Source organism: Nesoenas mayeri (assembly GCF_963082525.1).
Source record: "Nesoenas mayeri genome assembly, chromosome: 1".
NCBI lineage: Eukaryota > Metazoa > Chordata > Aves > Columbiformes > Columbidae > Nesoenas > Nesoenas mayeri.
The window spans coordinates 206022223-206043719 of record NC_137541.1 but is presented as its reverse complement, the minus strand read 5'-3'; the positions used below and the strand labels follow the sequence as shown (position 1 = coordinate 206043719).

General features: G+C 37.6%; 1 protein-coding gene across 6 annotated transcripts in view; it reads left to right on the top strand.

Moving 5' to 3' along the window:
* DLG2 (discs large MAGUK scaffold protein 2) overlaps positions 1–21497 on the top strand; it is a gene marked incomplete at both ends in the record, with an annotated part of 882996 nt that overhangs the window by 446560 nt on the left and 414939 nt on the right. For all 6 annotated transcript variants that reach the window (XM_080346627.1, XM_080346631.1, XM_080346630.1 and 3 more), the window contains one exon: positions 18711–18764. In XM_080346627.1, coding sequence (XP_080202753.1) covers positions 18711–18764 — 54 coding nt within the window. The remainder of the gene's footprint in view (positions 1–18710; positions 18765–21497) is intronic.

Below are 21497 nucleotides of genomic sequence, written 5' to 3'. Positions count from 1 at the left end.
TGTTTTCTCCGGATGCCATTACTGCCTGATGTCTTGACATTTCTTAAAGCACCTCAGAAGGAACAGCTATATGATTCTTTTGTTCTCTGATACATTTGTGAGTTAGGTCAATGTTCATTTGATTTCAGACTGGGAGGGCTAAGGCAGGGAGCTTAACAAACCTTTTGTGGATTGTACATAAAACAGAAGGGAGATTTGCATTTTCAACCCCTTTTTCATAGCTTAGTCCTGTACGCAACAGCTAGACTGGACCAACCTGCACTGTTTGAAGAATTTCTCTGATTTTTAGCTGGTTTATGTTGGCTTCTGGCTAACACATCTGTGCGGAAGAGTATCTGGAATCTATTCTCCACTGGACCTCCAAGGGCCTTTGTGCCCACCACAGAGTTTTTATGTCAAGCCCAGTCCCCTTGCTGGGAATCTCAGTGACTTCAGGGATCCTTGAGCCTGTAAGTGTTGATAGGATCTCCATCTTTTCAAAGTTAGTGGTTCTTCATATTACTGAAGAAAGCTTTCTCGTGAGTCTTTGCTGAAGTGGGTCAGATTGCATCAGCTCATTCAACCTACAAGAAACTTCAGCTAAAGGAAGGGTTTTACTCTTGGGGTGATGGACATATTGACTTGGTGGTACAAAGCAATTACTCATCTAGCACTACTTCTGGGCTGACCTCATTGCTGGGATGTTGTTCAGAGCTGGACAGCACAGTTTAACCAATTTACTATTAAATTGGTAAAGTTGGAATAAGAGGAGAAAATACTGAAAATGTAAGAACAAAACAATGACAAAAAGTCATTAAAGATATCTTTAGCATCTTAAATAATATTTTTCTCCACGGACATCTGCAAAACTGAAGTTCAATAAGAAGCCATGCCAGAGGGAAGTTAAAACTGTGGATCACAGAATCACAGAATGTTAGGGATTGGAAGGGACCTGGAAAACTCATCCAGTCCAATCCCCCTGCTGGAGCAGGAACACCCAGATGAGGTTACACAGGAACGTGTCCAGGTGGGTTTTGAATGTCTCCAGAGAAGGAGACTCCACAACTCCCCTGGGCAGCCTGTTCCAGTGTCTGTCACCCTCACTGAGAAGTTTCTTCTGATTTTTAAGTGGAACCTCTTGTGTTCCACTTTGAACCCATTACCCCTTGTCTCATCATTGGTTGTCACAGAGAAGAGCCTGGCTCCATCCTCCTGACACTCACCCTTTATATATTTGTAAATGTTAATGAGGTCACCCCTCAGTCTTCTCCAAGCTAAAGAACCCCAGCTCCCTCAACCTTTCCTCACACGGGAGATGCTCCACTCCCTTCATCATCTTCGTTGCCCTATGCTGGACTCTCTCTAGCAGTTCCCTGTCCTTCTGGAACAGTTCTTCTTCTTCTTGAACTGTCCTTCTTGAACAGTTCTGCACAGTGATTAGCAGTTTCCTAAGCACAGTGAAACAGGCCGTGTTAGTGGGACTTGGCATTACCGCAATACTTCGAATGCTGAAGTCAACCCAAAAGTTAAGCACCCTGCAGAACTGGGACCAAAGTAGTAGTCCAGTCTGCAATTAGACTAGCTGATTAGAAGGTTTTAGTAGTTCATGCTATTGTCCTTTCCATTTCCATGTAAAAGTAAAGCAAACGAAGGGAAATCCTGAAAAAATCCATCTGATATGTAAATCGTCAGGATTAAAAAAAAAAAAAAAAAAAAAAAAACAGAAAAGAAAAAGAAAAAAAGTAAGGTGTTTTCAAAGTTGAATATGTCAAATACACACAAAATGCAACTTCTGTATTTATTCATAACTTTTAATATATTTACAAAGCACAGTAACAAAACTGGCAAATGAGAGGAAGAAAGAAAACTATATTTTTGTAGACATCTCAAACTCCGATTCAATCTACTAAAGGTGTTCAAAAGCCACAGAAGCCAGTTTTAATTGCTGCAATGACTGATCTTTTACTATAGCAGCACTAGTGGGAAAAGATAATAAAGTAGGTTTACGGTTGATCTGAAAGTATTATAAACCAGTATTACTGCTGCTGATTGCTGGATGCAAAAGTTCAGCCATCGTGATGCAAGAGTTTTGGAATGGAACTTCGCAATCATCGTACTATTCTTACTTCCCTTTGATTGAACATTCAGTAAGAACAACCACCAAAGCCCTTCAGACTTAAACAGCACAAACATATCTACAACCATAAACAAATACACCTGCATGTATAATTGTGTGTCTATATTGTCCTTATTCTTCTAATGTAAAAGACTTATGAAGTGAATGTCTCAGTTATCTCAGTCATTTTTTCTTAATGTATTAGAGGTTTGTAAACAACTCTTTGGCAAAACTCCAATGAAGCTTTATAGAAACTATTCACCACTCAAAAATATTTTTAAAATGAAACATTTTAATGTTTCATAGGAAGCCAAATCTAGTTGGAGATATGGAAAAGGGTGAGGTACAGTTAAGTAATTCTCTGCTGGAGACATAGTGGGTATTCCCAGCTGATCTGTTCTGTTATATCAAATTATAAAAACGTAATCTTACTGGTTGAATTATTTAATATGTATTTGATTTGTAGCAGTACTTGCTTTCATAGAAATAAATATGCATTATAAGTGACATTAGACATATGAGGCATAAAGGAACCTGGAATGCCATTTTTCCTATAAAATGCAAGGAGGTACCTGGGACAGTTGTGTCTTTGTGTATAAACTGTATGAGCTTTTATTTGATCTAGTTGCATCAGCTTTTGTGATACTTTGTTCTTTATTTGTTATGAGTTCTTTATTCATGTTTTGTCATCACTGTCTTGACCTGAGGTATTACACATCTGTAGTGTTTTTTCAGAGATACTGGAAGAGCTTTAGGTATTCCGTAAGATCATTTTAAAAATAGTAATATGATAGAAAGCCTCTGCTGTAATTGGTGGTATGGTAGGTCCAGTAGGGGTGGTTTGGCCCAGGTGGCAGCCAAGCACCCACACAAAGGCTCCCTCAATGCCCCTGCAGCTGGGCAGGGGACAAAAGAAGAAGCAAAGGGGTGAGAAAGCTCAGGAACTGAACTAAAAATAGGGAAGCTGCTCATCAGTTACTGTCCCAGACAAAACAGACTCAATTTGGAGAATTTAATTTATTGACAACTAATGTAAACATGTAATTGCTGAGTTGGGTATTAAGAAACAAAAAAGAGTTAGGGAGTACACCTTTCTTCCTACTTTCCCAGGCACAGCTTCACTCAAAGAATCACAGAATTGCAGAATGGTTGGGGTTGAAAGGGACCTCGGGACATCATCCAGTCCAACCCATCTGCTAAAGGAGCTTCATCTACAGCAGATTGCACAGGAATGCATCCAGGCAGGTCTTAAATGTCTCCAGAGGAGACGACTCCACAGCCTCCCTGGGCAGCCTGTTCCAGGGCTCTGGCACCTCAAAGTAAAGAAGTTTTTCCTCATATTCAGATGGAACCTCCTGTACTTCTGTCTGTGCCCATTGCCCCTCATCCTATCATTGGGCACCACTGAAAGGAGTCTGGTCCATCCTCTTGACACCCACTCGTGAGTTATTTATCAGCATTGATAAGTTCCCTCTCAGTCTTCTCTTCTCCAGGCTTAACAGACCCAGCTCTTTCTTCATAAGAAATATGGTCCAGATCCCAAATCAGCTTCATAGCCTGCTGCTCGATCCCCTCCGGTAGTTCTTTGTCCTTAAACTGGAGAGCCCAGAAGTGGACAAAGTACTCCAGACACCTCTCTTCCCTCCTTGTTACCTCTGTAGGTCACCCTCAGCCCCTGTGCTGAGGTGACAGGAGGTGTGGAAGGTTGAGGTCAGGATGTAGTGGTTTGTCTTTGCTTCTCCTTCCTTCTCACCCTTCCTTCCTCCTTACTTATGTCCTCCTCACCCGTGTGGGTCCTTCATGGCCACAGTCCCTTTGGGGGAGTCCCTGCTTCAGCATGAACTTCTCCATTGGAGAATGTGCCTTCTTCTGTTGTTCCCTCATTCTCTCCTCCTCCATTTTCTTTCCTTTATTAAATATGTTTTAAAATTCATATGTTTCATATTCAACATATTAAATATGTTTTCACAGAGGTGTCACCAGTTTGGCTGATGGGCTTAGCTGGGTCTCTTAGTCTGTTTCAATCTCTCAGATTTACAGAACAATGTACTCTGTAAATTAAACTTTTTTTATAAGCTCATTAAGAAATCTAACAGACTAGCTGCAACCACTTTCACAGTAAAGGATCTATTTTACGTCCTAAAAGATGATGGTTTAATCTTTAGCTGTTCAAGCTGATGAAGAATTGGCTAATTATTTATACACCCACTTTTAAGTCTTCCACTTCTCTGAGAAGAAAATGGTACCAATTATGTTATGAGATCATATAAACAATGGTGTTTGGTCAAACCAAAGGTCTATTCAAGACATTATACTAAACAATATACAGAATTTTTATGGAAGGAGTTTTAAGGAAACTTAAAACTTGCTATACATAAAACTTGCTATACATGATTCATGTTTCAGAATTTCCACAAATTATCACGTTCATCTGGTCAAATAAGATATTTTCTGAAATATACTTTGCAGGATATTGCATTTTAGTTCATACTGAAGTATTTTTGCAACATTTAAATTAGTGTGGAATTTTCTCATTAATCAAATAAATAGTGGGTGCAGGGCTGGAGGGGGAAAGCAGATTTCAATCTCTATTTTGTCACCTCCACTCTTCAAAACTACACGGATTTTGTTGCAAAAAACCCCAAACAAACAAACAAACAAACAAAAAACAAACAAACAAACCAAACCAAACCAAAACAAAACAAAACAAAAAAAAGAGCAACAACAGGTTTTACCTCAGGCTGTTTACCATTTGTTATTTCTTTGATAAATTTTATAACTTTTTTTTTTTTCCTTAAGATACTGCTCATCAAAAATGTACTTGTGCTCAATTGTGAAAGTTTTTCTGATTTTTGAAATAAAATATTTTGTTCTAAACCAGGCAAACCTTTAGGATTTTTAAATATCTATTTTTTGTTTCCTTTTTTTTAAAAAATGAGTATTAACTGCCAAACTTGACTTGATTTTTCAGTTATTTTTGGTGCCTCTGACATTATTTTTCAGTTAACTTTGATCATGGGTATTTGGAGTCCTAAAATTAATTGTTACTAGTAGACAAAAAGAGAAAGTTTAATACACAGGTAAGGACATACTGCTTAAGGCCACTTCTTTCCTACCCTTGGCCTCAGTACCGTATAGTTTTGAACCTCTCTCCTCTCACCCCTTCTCCCTCTCCACAAATAATTGCTTCCTACTTCCTTTTGGAAGTATTTTTTTATGAGGAGGTGAGCAATTGGGGAATATAAATGTTGTTATTTCCAGAATTTCTTCCTACCTGAAATATCATACCTGATATTTCCATTTCATCATGACTACCTTGCAAGTCTGACATTTGGATTTGCTTTGGAGTTTCTTTGTTAAAGGGTGACATCTAGTTCCAGAAAATCTGTGTGATTTGTCAGAGCAGACAGCCCCTGTGTACAATGTACCCTTCTCTCAAAAATATGTTGTCACTAAAATCCTGAACTTAGTGAAATAGTCAAGATTTCTGTGGGCTCTGGATTTTACCGTGGATAAAACTGACATGTCTGTTCACTGATGGATGGAAGGAAGTCATGGATAGATGGATGGATGGATGGACGGATGGATGGATGAATGGATGGATGGATGGATGGATGGATGGATGGAAGTCAAGTCATTTCTGCAGTATGACAACACAACCCGTAAGCGCAAATAAACCTGAACAGGTAAATAAAGATCTGAGTTGTGCAGCATCTCTTTGGCAATGGAGGCTGGAGTAGTGTTCTTTAGGAGAAATAAGAAATCATCCATCACTCTCCTGTGGTTGTCAGGGCAGTTTTCTTGGATTTAGTCACATTAAACAAATCTTTGTAGGTTGATTCTTAAGGTTTTTCACCAAAACCCTTGCAACATTTTTTCATGTGCCAATTCTGTATTCAGTACCTTTCAAATTTTCTCTCTTTTCATGAACATATTTTGGCTGTGATTTTAAGAGGATCTGAGAGTTAGGTGCTTATTACATTGGAATGTAAATATAGGGAGATCTCCTGAGTTCCAATGAGGAAAATCAACTATATAGAATTTTGTCCTAAGTAACACAAAGGGAACATTTTCGTTTTCACACGTACATTTTCACTTTTAAATAGTGGAACACCATTTAGTTCAGCAGTTGCACTATTATCCCAAAGTGAAACAGCTGTCTCGGCTCTAATCTCACCCTCCTATCCTTCCAATGAGGTTTTTTGATTAACTTTTTATTCTTAGGATAGCAATTTGTACCAAGGATCTAATTAAGAACTTTATGTAACACAGCCAAAGTCCTCCTTTTGCAAGTCTGTCTCACCTCAGTCCTACTAATGTTGCAGCTTTCAGTATGAAGCATTCAGAAATGTCTGATATTTCAAGCTATCTCTTCTGGTTGAAAACAATTTCAGCTATTGAGAATCGGGAATGGGATACATTTGATTCTTTAGTGCCGGTAAGGAAAACTGTAATAGTTCTCTAAAATAAGTCAGGTTTCTAAAATTTAAATTCTGTGGGTTAGGCTTCTTTTGGGGTTGGAAATGGCTTAAACTGAGGTTCTATGTTGAGCTGAATGAACGCAGACTTCTGATGATAGGTCTTCTGTGTTTCTTACTGATGAATGGGTGAGTGGGAAAGAAAAGCCTTTGACAACATCTGATGATTTCTGGGGAGAAAATGCACAGTTCTCAATATCTGGAGTTAAAAGATAGTGCCAACATTTCTTTTTTATCATTAATTTAATGATAAAGAGAAAATATATCTACATTACATATGTATCTTATTTCCAGAAAATTCTATAATTGAGATATAGCTTTTAAACGAGGGAGTATTTATCAACTGAATTTGATAAATATAAATTGAACACATGGGTATTACTGCTTATCACCAAATGGCATACAGTAATATGCTATTGTCTATTTTGTATAAAATAAAACAATTAAGTTGACTCATCTACGTTTACATCAATATGTGTTACTAATTTTAATCATGTTGCTTTTAAATATTTTGTTGTGTGCCCTGGAAATATTTATTTTCCCATATGCAGTAGCAGCTGCAGAATGATGCTTTAGGTGACTAGGTTAGTTAAGCCAGACAGAAAAGAGTAAATTGCTTTCTTCCATGTGAAAGGTAAATTTGAAGAGGTATTTTTAAATGAAAATACACTAATATTGTGCAGAAGAGATATATATCTGAACTGTTAAGTATGTTACCAACAATCTGAAGAATTATTCAGCTACTAACTGTATCAGGTTACTGCTAAGGTAATAAGTGAGAAAAACTAAGTGCCTTCAATGCCAGTCAGGGTGATAGGAAAACATGCTTGCACCTCTGTGTATCACTAGAGAGCTTATACTGTAATCAAAGAAAACATTTCAAAATGTATCCCGAAGCATAAAGTGGCATGTGAAGGATGATCTGACTTTAACTTTGGAGTCTCTTGATTTCTCCTTGTTACAGCTGCCCTAAAAAAACTAGAGCCTCCCGCAGATTCTGTGTTATTCTTGCTGTAATATTTTCTATGTCATTTTTCTCCTGCTCCTCTGAAGCACAAGATGTTCCCATTTCTTGTCCTCCCAAGCAAACATTTATTTAGTATCAGGGTCAGGTCTACAGTGGGGTTTTTATGTTAGTGCTCAGAATTGGTACGCCTGCCTGTGAAGGTGGGTAGCTTTTGGAAAGGACCATCAGATTAGGTGTTAATTTGCCCCAGACGTCCCATGGCGAAAGTCAGGATTTACAGCAGGCTGAGAATGGTAAAGACGATATTTCTGTCAGGCATCATAATTTACTGGCTGAGGGGAGTATGTTGAAAATTTTTCATTTCATTTGGAGGGTGGAATTGGTGCCTAAAGAGACAGGGTAGGAGGAGACTGGATCTGTCCAAATGGGTCTGTGGTAGAGGCTGCCTCGTGTCTGATTGTTGGTTGCATGAGACAGATGTTGTTTTTTGAGGCTGAAGCACTGTTGTACAGGGGCAAGGGAAATCTAAGTTCCTAAATCTGGATATTTTCACGACTGCACTCTTGGATTCTGATGCCTATATTTAATCTGCGTCCTGCCTCAAGCAGACAGATCCTTTTTGTGTTACTAATTGCTATGCTTAATCCTATTCCAGGAGTTCTCTCCTAGTGCCTGATGTATAGTGCATAACTTCCACTGCTTGCTTTGTCAGGAAATGCTGATTTGGTTTGGTTTGGTTTGGTTTTTTTGTGTTTTGTGGGGTTTTTTTCCCTTCTAACAGTAATCAAAGCTTATTTCTGAAAGTCCTTTCCTGGAGCTTCTCTATTATAAAAAGACACTATCTCTATTAAAAAAAGACAGACATCCCAGAGCTGCTTATCATTATTGTTATTATTATTATAGGAAGAAGCTGCCTTGACGTTATGAACCGTTTAATATTCCAGTGTTTTGGGGGATCATGTAAATGCATGAAAGGTTGTTGTGACATTTGAAGTTCTTCTAACTGATTTGCAAACCCATCTTCTCAGTCTTGCTAGATCAGTTCTGACAGTTTTTAGGTTTTATGTCTCTGTGATTGTTGTGTTTATTGTTCAGTAGTGACAGTGAGAGGTCAATGTTGTCTCTGTGTACAAGGAAGTTTGTTTCATTTTGTGGGATAAGTGGCTTTTAGTTATCCACACTCACGCAGTAAATCCAGAGAGTGCAGAACTATCCCAGTCCTGTCCTGGTCACTGTATACAAATAGTAGCACCCTACATTTTTGTGTTTTACACAGAAGAAAACATATCTTAAATTCAGTAACTAAAACATATTCTGTAATCTAAGAAGGGTCACATTTCAAAGTGGTGCGTTTGTGTTACTTTTTGTGACTGCCTCATCAGTAAAAGTGCCACGTTACTTGCTGCTAAATAAGTCACTGTTGAAATTGCCCCCATCTAGTTTAGTTCCGTTTAAGATAATTTTTTTACTCAGTGTTTCTGCATCCAGTTTTAGCCAAAACAACAGTTTAGAAATGACGGAATTTTAAAATGTAAAGATGAGGAAAGACTTTGTAGGTCATGTTGCCCATCTGCCAGAATGTGAGTACTGCCTACAGTATGTATTTTAGTGCTTAGTCTGAGTTTATACAGAGAGGCTTCTATCCCTCCTCTAGAGAGATTACACTGTAGTTTGTTGAATTTGTCACACAATTGTATCAGTGTATAAAATCTGTTTGCCTGCCCTTGGCATGAAATTGAAAAATATTCCCATGTTAAAAATAGCAAAATATTTGTTGAAAAGCAGGCAAGTATAATTTTTCTGATATGAAGTGTTTCTCAGCATCACTCATAACATCAAGGAATTGGGGTTTTTTTGACATTTCTTCCTTTTGTTTTATTTCATCTTCTTAAGTCTGTCTTTTTAGTATTGATACACCTATTTGCACCCCTAATCTAATATTGTTTGGTTCACAAAGATGCTCTTCCCTTGTTAATTCTTTGACAGGGATGGCCTTCATTTTTTTTCCAGGCTTATAATTCTGATTTCAGTAAGCTGTATTTTTGAGGTCCTGTACAAGTTATTTGAAAGACTGTCAGTCTTGGTTTACCCTCCAGTCACATTGTGCTTCTCAGAATTGTAATGGCCCCAGGCAATTTCTTTGCTTAAGCAATGGCATATCATAGAGCTGCTTTTGTGGCATTGTTACTACTCATCTCAAGTTCAGTCCCTTTACATGGTTTCATTATTCTACAAACCTGTGGTGCCATGTTGCGTTGATTTTGTGTTTTGAAATTTTTTAGTAAATGCTATTTCTGAGAAGTCAGAGGTTGACAGCAATAGCATCTTAATAGACTATATGCTAGGAAAAGAGGGTGTAGCTTTCCTTCTCTGTGGAAAACTCCTCTATGAATAATAATCAGTTGCTACTTTATGTGTTTCTATTTTACACAATAAGTTTCCTTGTGGCTGCAGTACTGCTTGCACTTGCTCTTTGTTGCTTCTACTACTCAAATCAACATTTTCTTTTATAATTGAAAACCTTGTTCTTTTACCTTCCTATGCTCCAGTCTCACCTCCAATAAGTGACTGTAGATTTGTCAAAAACAGGATGAATAAATAAAAGACGCTGAACAAATATCTGTTCTCCAGTGAAATTTCAGAGTAGGTGTCTTGCAGGCAAAGCAGAGACTCGACTTAGGGAATTTAACTTTATTGCCAGTTGACATGAACATTTAATTACTGAGGTCTCTGCCTCTCTTTTTTCCTCACTCTTTTCTTCCTTATTAATAGTTTCTTCTGCTCACAGAGGTGCCTGCAGAACCTACTACCACAACCTGGTTGTTCGTGCGCAGTATGAGGTGGAAGGAAGGCAGGAATAATACAAGCTTCGTGTTCAAGTGGGGCATATTCCTTAAAATAAAAACTTTAATGTAGCAGATTAAGGAATAGAATCATAAAATCAGAGAACATCCTGAGTTGGAAGGGATCCACAAGGATCATTGACTCCAACTCTTGCCCCTCCATAGGGCAACCCCAAAATTCACACCATGTGTCTGAGAGTGTTGTTCAGCATTGTCAGGTCTGGGACTGTGACACCTCCCTGGGAGAATAACAAGATACGAAGTCTAGAAATTGGATTGATTTGGTTTTGTTTTCCTATTTACAATTTTTTAAACTGAGGGAAATTGGTCCTAAAAACAAAAAAAAATGACATATCTGTATTTCCACCAAGTACCCTAAAACAAGATTTCATCATCCTATAAGGAACATTCTCTCTTTTCACCACTCAATGGTATTACGCAGATTCACATGGAGAGTCCTTGCTAAGCTTGGCAGCCTGTGACATTCCTGCTGGGTGCTACAATCTGTAAAATTACGGAAAAAGTGGCAGTTCTGGCATGTGCTGTCCTGCACGTCACCCGCAGTGCACCCGGTCTCTCAGGCAGAAGGATGTCAGTGAGAAAACTGAGACTAAAACTGGGTGGCAAGCCCCATAGTAAAATACCAAATAGTTGTAATTTATGTAACAGTCCATCTCCATTGAGAAATGCATTTTCTGACACATGAGGCTAAACCTTGTAAACTGCCTGACTCAGTCTGAACTCTTGATAGCTCACTTTAAACACTGATATCTCTTATCTGTTGAAATAACATACTGTGAGTGCAGTGGTCCTGCAGCAATTTAAGCTTTGAATAAAGCTGTCGGCAAGCAATATATTTGAAATTATTTTGTTAAATTTGTTAATCATGTAGTGATTCTGGGACATGAAGGGACACTCTGGGACATCAATTAAAACTTTTCCAGAGGACATTAGAAGTTTGCTTCTACTGACATAAAAAATCAAAACCTTCTTTGCTCCAGTACAGCTCAATTTAACTTTGAATTTGTTGCAGGTATTCAAAATCAAGTTTAATTCTTTAACATCTTCCTAAATACTATTAAATATACCTTAATATAGTTAAAGCATTTCGCAGAATAGTTTTGTTCCTACACATGCTTAGCTAGAATGAATGAGTTAACTTGATGCATTTTATGAACTGCAGTAAACTCCAGCTCTTCTCCTGGCAGCTTCAGTGCTGGAACAGGATCAGTGGTGATTTTGCTAATTCTGAGAACATTTCTAAAACTCTAAAGACGGTTCTTCTGTATTTCTTATTCTTTCCTGTCTATGAAGAGTTAGATGTAACACCAGTAAGTCTTGGTCTCTTCTGCTCTTACCAAGCGGAGGCATGTGCTCTTTGATATTGATTCCATTATTTCTGGGCTGCTGTATACAGTGCTTAATGTGATTGATTAGTTCCTGAAATAAGATGTTTGGTTCTTTGGAGTTTATGTTCTGATAAACCTCTTGAATAGATAGCAAATTCTGTTAAAGTAATTTTCTTATTTCACATATAGTTTTACATTCATTTTTCTTGTTGTCATCGTCTGTGTTGTAATTTTTAGTCCATTTGTTTCTGTGCTTTTGGGACTGGTTATAAATTCTCCATGCAGGAATAAATGTAACACTCAACCTGCAGGCACTTCAGGCTGTAAAAAGGTAACAGAATAAGATATGGGAAAACTGCTTTGAGAGCCTAGTGTACCATGATTTTAGAAGTAAAAAGTTATTCCATGGATGATGGAGCCTTCACTTTTGAAGAGAAAGGAGGGATAGAATGGCTTTGGTTTTGCTTTCATTTTGTTTTCCTCTGAGATATAGGTGTCTATATATGCATATGTACACACACTTGCCACTTAGTCTTTATAGTTTCTGTAGAAGGTTAAAATCCAGTTGAAGAGAAAAAAAAATCTTTGTTTGAAGGAGTCTACACTCATGAGTAGTGCAATATATTAACTATTTTCATTTAAAAGAACTTGACAGGTATTCAGGATTACTTTCCCATTCTATTTGTTGTGCATCTCTTCTTGAGTGTAACAGTCTTTTATAAAAAAATCACATATCCATTAAAAATCACATAATAATTTCACATTCTTATATGTCATAATAATGCCTTTAATAGACATTAAATACAAAAGAATAAGCAACTTAGGGGGAAGGGGATCCCCCAGATCTGAAAAACTGCACTGGTGTTACCTTACTTTCATGAAGCTTCTGGCTAAATGCATCCATCTACTATAAATCATGCCAGGAGAAAAGCAAAACTAATATTGAGTATACACATATTAGCTCAAATTTTTAATCTATTGAAGCAGATCAGTGTTTGACCATTAACTTCAGTTACGCGGAGACTTTCACCCAGAAGTTTTTAGATCTGATAGATGTAGCAGAATGTCTGTAAGGTGTTTAAAATGGAAGATGTATCCAGTTTGATAATTTTGCAGTATAACATAAGTTAGCTTAGTTCTTAGGTTTTCAGTAACATTACTCCATAACACTTTATTTTTGCAGTATATCTTTCCACTAATATTGATTGTAGTGTCAAGACAGATTTTTCAAATGTTTAAACCTTTTATAAAATTGTTATGAATAAGATCTGAAAGACATATATCCGTATCAGAAGGCAGAGTTTTGATGATAATACACTTATAAAAAGACCATATGGAATGTATTTCTATTTTTGTTCTCAATTCTAATGTTTCTACATCCAGAGTTAAGAATATAACAGAAACTGGCATTGCCTGGATTGGTTAAATCTGTTATTTTCATAAGAGATGTGATTTAACACAGACTTTGGGGAAAGTTCTGAAGTACAGTGGAGATCAGATCAGAGATTTAGGAAACAAATGAATGTTTATGGCCCATTCACTTTCAAAAGGCCGTGAACATGTGCTGAAGCAGTATTTCTAAATACAGGGTTTAGGCCTAAATTTCTGTTCAAAGCTAGAGCACTGGGGTAAGACACTTTGCATCAATTTTTTTTGTGAGGCAGTGGAGATGTGATAATGGGACCTCCGTGTGAGCCTTAGTATGGCATTTGGCATCCTAGAATGAGACATATGGATCCGCCTTCCCTAGTGATAGGAAGGTTAACACCTCAAAATTTAATGGGTAATAACATTTAGTTGAATAATATCTTCACTGGAAATTCAGATGTATCATAATTATCCCTCATTCTCTATCGAGCTTTTCCCATTGACATTTCTGTGTCCTTCACTGGATCTGATATTGGGTAAAAAGTCACCGTTATGTTAATCATTGCTAATTCAAATTGTTAACAGGCAGTATCAGGTGAAACTCAACCACTGTAAAGTAGGTGCTTTCTTGCTATTCCTTCTGGCAACCTGTGGATCTGCACAGAAATGTTAGGTTTTCCTTAGGTCTACATAATGTTTTTGTTCAACAGTGTCACAGCTAATGCAATTTTACATAGGAAATTATTCCTACAGATTAAATAAAAAACAACGCAAAACCCCAAGCTCAAATGTAAGGCCATGTTATTCGAAAGGCACTATTTACCTTTAAATTAAGTGGCTTTATATGGGGTTGTATTATTTATGTAGGGAAAAGCCTCAAGGATTTCTTGAGGCATTTTTCTTCTATTCTTGACAGCTGCAGCCTGGAAGCAAAGCTGCTTTGACTTTTATTTTATGTCTCTAAGTAGAGGTAGGATTGTTTGCTAAAAAACCACTCTTTAGATGTTCAAAATGGCTCCCTATCTTTTTATATTTTCTGTTTAATAAAAAGCAAATGACTTTTTCTCCTTCTTGGTCTTACAGTTTGTAATTCAGTGGCAGGTACAATGAAGATTTTGTGTGTTCTGTGATCTCGAGGCCTCATAGCATGCCAGAGAATTACTGTTCTGACATCTAAATTATCATTTAATCTTTTCTGCCATTGTATGTCAGTGTAAATCTTTTTCTACATTTGTGAAACTTTTGAAAATATGAAATTAATTTAAACTAGTTCAGTGTTACCTTCCCAAAGCCTCAAACAGTCTGACATATTGTATCTGAGGGATGCGGCATGCCCTATTCATGCACAAATATAGGGACTGCTCCGCTTCATGTTATTAAGACAGAAGTTGTTAACATTTAAAATAAAGTGAAACTGCAGCTGAATATTACAGAGGGTGTTGTAGATTTTAGAGCTGACTACCTGGGAGGATGAGCCCTTAATTCTGACGTACAGTCTAGAGAGTCAACTGCTTGCAAAAGATGGTAATAAGCCACTGACAACTCAACTTACTTCTTAAATGATAATACATACACTGTTGTACTTCTCTAAATTTCACCACCTCTTTATTTTGAATTTACTTAGGTGTATTAATGTAGATAATGATGGTGATTCCTTAACAGGAAAACAAGCAATTAAGATTTCTGAGTCAAAACTGCAGCTAGGAATACCTGTATGTGGATAGTTTCAAAATGATCACCTAGTTGTTTCATTTTCTTCTGGTTAAGAAGTAATGTGCTGTGCTTGTTATTTATAAATTAGTTACCATATACCTAGGCAAGTAGTTTCACAGTCTGGTGTTGAATACAGCACTGCATAATAGGAACAGCTAAAGCCAGGAGTAACAAATGATCCAAAAAGAATGAAATTCAGTATAATATGGATAATCTATAAAACTGCGAATGCTTTAAGTAAAGTGAGTCAACCAAGATAATGCTAGCACTCATGGTAGAGGGAAAGTTCATCTTGTCTGAGAGGTATGAGTCATGTCATACACTTGTAGAGAATTTGGTAGCAGAGTAAATGTTATGAAGTAGAGCGTGTGCCTTTTTGTTCTCTTTCTACTGGCTTCAAGTCTTTTCACTGTGTCTTGCTTTCAAGTTGTGCTTTTGGTGGAAAAGCAACTAGACTGTCTGACTCGCTGCAAGCAGAACAATCTCATATATATTTCTGGAAGCAAAGTCCGTTGTGCTCAAGTCCTTTGAAAAGAAGAAAAAAAATCTTCTTCCTTTTTTTTTTTATATTTTCTTTTTTTTTTTTTCCCCAAAGCTATTCAAGTTTTGTCCCAGCTATGGCAATCTGTCACTGCAGCTGTCAGTGTGATGCCTTTTCTTCCAAGCACAGAGATGGCTCAGCTGAAAGCCCTGCTACAAATCAAGGGCAGGAAAAAGGTCCTTGCAGGAAGCAGTAGTTATAAGGCTGATAGACTATGCGGTACATTGTCAGCAAAATATAATACTTCACAGGTAAGGATTAGCACAGAAAGGAAAGTGCATGAAGAATGGGGAAAACAGGATCACTCTGTTCACTACACTCAGTAAAATTCCCTCTTTCGGTGATTGGTTTGGATTTATTTTGCAGCTGGACAATTGTGGATATCCTCATGAAGTCATCTTCCCATCTTTAAAATCTGATTGTAAAATCTGGGAACCCTCTGTATGCTACCTGACTTAAAAAAGGGCTGGGTCTTTCATAAACTAATTACTACTGATTTAAATTCATCCTGCAAGTTAGGAAATTAGACGTGTAAGATTTTAAACTGCCTACATTTAGATAGATTATGTAGTTCTTGCCAACCAACATCTCTCTTAAAACTTTGAACAAATTAAGCCAGTTTTTCTAGAGTTCTTTCACAGCTGGGAACAGCCAGGTAAAAAATAATAAATGTCTTGCTTAAGACTGCAGAGCAGGTCAAAGGGCAGAGCTAGGAATACAGTCATTATCCTTGTCTTCCAGAAAGCTACTTCTTCTCACCCAGTCTCAAACTTATATTCTTTATCTATGTGTGGATATATAGAGTGTCACAAATAAGAGGCAGCACTGCCTCAAAGACACAGTAGGCAGAGATTCTCAAAAGAATCTAAAAACTTTTATTGTGTGCATTTCTTAATTTATGCACAGTTGGAAGTATTCTTGATGAGCTGATGAACGGCTGTGCTAGATTTGTCATTGTTCTCTCTAAGAAGTGAACAGATATCTGGCTAACTTTTTTTGAGAATTTGATGAATCAGTGTATATGACGTGTTTTTAAGTCAGAATAGATACAGACGCATCATCCTGGAAGGCAAAATCCTTCTGACTCCCTGTTGCTACTGATTTCCTCTTGACCTATGCCTTGAGTAACTTCACAGTGATAACAGGACTATTTTGATGCTATTGTGTACTCCACGACTAGTGCTATATTTAGGGCTCTCTCCAGTGGTTGCCTTCTCAACTCCACATAATTAAAGCCTCCTACTCTAAAGCATGAGATACAAACAGGACACAACTAATAAAAATAGCTCGATTTCCTGCACTTAAATGCAATGTTGTAGCTCAGGATGTCAGTGTTCTTCAAATTACCGTACGTTAGAGAGACTGAAGCAAAATGTTTGTATTAAATCAGTGTTCCCATAAAAAAAAAAAAATAAAAATAAAAGTCACCACACAGATTTGCTGCCCCACAAATGCACACACACATACACATGTGAACAGAAAGAACAGAAAATAAAAATACACTTATTATATTAGTTGTGAGTGAAGAGTTATAGTCGGTATATCCATCTGAAACTATTGCTCTGTGAATTTTTCCACACCTATCTGCCTGAACAGTGGCAGAAAATTATCATTTTGATAGCTGAAGGTCAGCTCTTCCAATCAGTCAAGAATACAGTAAGCACCAGGTTAAAATGAACTCTGAAAGATATTCTTGCATGGGTGCCAATTCTTCACAGGCTCTGTGGGTAGATCAGGCAGGGAAGGATCACACTATTCAAAGGAGCAGCTTAAATGCTCAGACTTTTGCTGTGGAAGGGCTGATGGGCCAAGTGGGAACCTGCGGGACAGGAGTAGGTAAGAAGCTCACAAATTGAAACATCCTGGTGGGTGCCTCCTGGAAACCTTGTCAAGGCTCGTGAAGGACATAGGGTAAATTGTGTGACTTGTCAACCTGACAACTTTCTGTGATGAGATGAGTAGCTCTGTGGATGAGGGGAAATCAGTAGGTGTCTTTTGCCTCGATTTTGTTTCTCTGAACAAATAATTATCTTACAATAACTACTCCAAAATTGGAAAGAAACTGTGACATCCTCAAAGCATGTGAATTGCTGTACTAAAGTTAGTTTGGGTCACTTTACTTAGGTTTTGATATCCTGCAGTGAATATTTGGCAATAGACATACAATCAGTGTTTTCAGTAGTTCTGTAATCATCTCTGCCATGCACAAAGAGACTCTGTGGTCTATACAGCTTTGAAGTACAGATAGTCATTCATTGGCTAATGTACAATGTAGATAAATAGAGCAAATGAGCTACTATGCTAGGCATGACTACATTCATCAGCCCACTACAATGGCCGAAGAGTCTTTGCTGACCAAGTAGGCATCAGGCAAACAGAGAACAGGTATTCTCCATCACTTTTTATACTACACTGACTAGATGTTGATCATTCTCCTCCTGAGTCCTTGAGCTATTACAGAATCACAGATTGGCTGGGGTTGAAAGGGACCTCTGGAGATCATCCAGTTCAACCCACCTGCTAAACCAGGTTCACTCGGAGTAGATCACACAGGAATGTGTCCAGGAGGGTTTTTGAATGTCTCCAGAGAAGGAGACTCCAAATATCTCCCCCTTCTTTCTTCTTCCCACACATTTTATACTGAGCATAACCATATGGTATGGAATAACCCTTTGGCCAGTTGGGATCAGTTGTCCCAGCCATGCTCCCTCCCAGCTTCTCATGCATGTGGTATGGCTTGAAAGGCTGAGAGGTCCTTGACTACTTATCAACTATCAAAGCATTAGTGTCTTGTCAACATTATGCTCATTCTAAATTTGAAACACAGCGCTATAACAATTACTCAGAAAAAAATTACCTCTATCTCAGTTGAAACCAGGACACATAAATATCATAGTATATGTGCATATACACGTACTACATACTGATAAGTAGTGCAAACAAAAAAATGTTGGGGTTTATCATCTTGATTTTGCTCAAACACAAAAAGTAGATTTGTAAGGTAAGGGCAACTGAAATCCTCACCCCCAAGGTTGCCTAATTGTAAGCTGAATAAGTCATATTTCTTATAGTTCTATTACAAATGAATGACTAGTTATTATATATTCAGGATGTGATCCAAAGCCTAATGAAATTGAAAAGAAGGACCACAGTGAGCTCTGATTTGGAGGCTGAGAATCTATTTCCTTCAACATTAATTGATTGAACAGTACTCAAAGTTATGTACTGCTGTACGATATAAATTCAAAGGGAAGACAGGCTTTTAGACTTTTAATTTAATGTATCTTTATGAGCATTTCAATATGAATGAATTTCATATATTTACATTTATTTTCTCTCCTTTTTTCCTCTTTCAGGCAAGCCCTGCACCTATAATTGTCAACACAGACACCTTGGACACAATCCCTTATGTAAGTAATATTTTTTAATAATATATAGAAATTGTTTGTTTTCCCACAGCAATTCTATTCAGTATCACATAGAAGTTATAAACAAATCTTACAAATAATCATGTCTTTTACAGTTACATGGTTAATTCTTTTCTAGAAGCAGAAATCGGGAACGATAATTGCACTCAGATGAATTATAGCATATTATATTCACATAATTTGTAGTTTAGACTTCAACATGTAAACTGTAGCTTACTAAAGATGGCCTTTCTTTGGAAAAAACCCTGTGATTTCATTAAGCCTTTCCCCCTTACCAGTAACATGTAGTGTGAATATTTCCTTTCAGAACAGCATGCAACCTCCTAACTTATTAAGAAGATACCTAGAAGCACACTGTATTAGCAAAGTGGTGCAAACAGCTCTTCTTTTGTCTGTATTCCTTTTGCAGAGGAAAGCTGATAATGATAAAGAACAGCACAAACTAGATGACTCCGTGTTTTCATATTAATATCTCTTCTTTTTTTTTGACTTCTACAAAAACAATTTTACTCTAAAATAAATGAATGTTTTTATTAGAGTTTAAAAGATCTGCTTTTCTACAAGCATTTGATATTGTTGTTATTTTAGACTGAAAAGCAACTATAGTTGAAAAAAGGGGAGACAGAGAAAGAAAAAATGAATACATAACAGGGTAAGAGGCTTAAATGACCAGAAGAAAGAAAAGCAAGAAGTAAGAAGCTAGGCAGCCAGTGTATAACCTTTCTCCTTGCATGCCCTTAGTTATCTTTCTAAAGCTCCTGATTAACGTCTCTCATTCATCATGTTTTGTCCACATCTGTTTCTTATTATACAAATGCATAAGCCTAATTATTTATCCACCTACACCAATCATATTGCTGCGTTGTGCCTTCCGGAAGACTATTGATGAGGAAGTTTAATAGGGTTGTCCTGACCAGCTTGTTTTTTTTTCTGAAAATTCATAAAACTTAGAAATTACCATGCAGAGCACATGTAAAGATCACAACCAAGAGCAATTTAGAAGAATGACTCTGCTGTAAAGCAGAAGAGAATTCAATCCCTTGTTGGGAATTTCAGCCATTGGGAAAGGTGGAAAAGTTAAATAAAATTATTCTTTTCATTTACATTCAGTTTTATTAAAAGACTTCCTATCATTTCTAAGTCTGTTTTCCTTCCTAACATCAGAACCATCTGCTCTGGTCTCACTTTCAACAAGTCTGGCTTTTCTTCTGTTTTAATGAGATATTTTACACTTAGTGTTCTCTAGGTCTACGAAGAGGGACATTGTGAGCCCCCGTTCTCATTTCCAGTCTTGGACCTGTGCCCAGGATACTCTACAGCTATGGTGTTAGAATTCCTAAATACAGATGCAATTACCCTAGTGACAAGATGTTCAATCAATATGATTTATTCCCATAACACATTCTAGCAATACTTATACACTTTTGTACCACTTTTATACTACTGTTCCTTTCTCTTAAAAAAAAAGGAAAAATGACAAAGCACATTCAAGAGAAATATTGACAGTAGAACTGAAAGGTTCCTGTGGGCTGTTTCAGTCTCCAATACATGATGTGAACTAGATAAATAAACAGAAGGTGCTTGCTGTAAAAATAGACAGTTCTGAATTAGACACCTTGATCTTACCTGGTGCATGGGAAGAGTCACGTCTCTTAAATATGTCACATAGCAGAGCTACCAAAGAGGGACTTATTTTGACTATCAAATAACAAATATCGAGGTGAAGCATATGTGCTGAGTGCAGGCAAAAACAGGTCATGAGATCTTTGCTTTACAGATAGGCATTTCTTTCTGATCAGGATTTGATTGCTTGAACATTTTCCAAAATGAGACAGATAGACTAACATATGGAAAAATGATCTCTCCCTCCATCCTAATATATAAGAGAGTGGGCTAGGAAACCTGTGTTCTCTTTCCTGCTCCCAGGACTAGTTCAGTTTAGGTTAGTTTGGTTTCATTTTGTGGTATTTCCTCCTAGGAAAGTGCTGTAGTCACTGCGCCAGATACATGTTTGATCGTGTGTGCATCTCCTCCTAGCACAGGGAACCTTTCAAAAACAGGTTTGCAAACAACATGTGGTGGGTTGACTCTGGCCAATAGCCAAAGATTCTTCTCACTCCCCTTTCCTGTGGCTCAGTGAGAAAATGGAAGGAAAGCGAGAAAAGTTGTATATTGAGATAATGACAGTTAAACAGGGAAAACAAAAGCCGCATGGGCAGGCAAGGCAGAACAAGGAACTCACTTACTACTTCCCATTGTCAGGCAGATAAAATCACAGAATAATTTTGGTTTGAAAAGACCTTTAACGTCATCAAGTCCAACCATTAACCCAATACTGGCACGAAACCATGTCCCAAAGAACCTCACCTCTACATCTGTTAAACCCCTCCAGGGATGGTGACTCCACCACTGCCCTGGGGAGCCTGTTCCAATGCCTGACAACCCTTTCCAGGAAGAAATTGTTCCTGGAAAGCAAGGTTTCATCATGTGTAGCAGTTACTTGGGAACACAAACGCCATAACCATGAATCTTTTCCCTTTCTCCTCCTTTCTCTGAGCCCTTATTGCTTAGCATGACATCATATGGCATAAAATACCCCTTTAGTCTGTTGGGGTCAGCTGTTCTGACTGGGTCCTCTCCCAACGCTTTACCCATCCCCAGTCAACTCGCTGTTGGGGGATGAAGCGCAAAATGAGAAAGAGAGAAAGCCTTGAC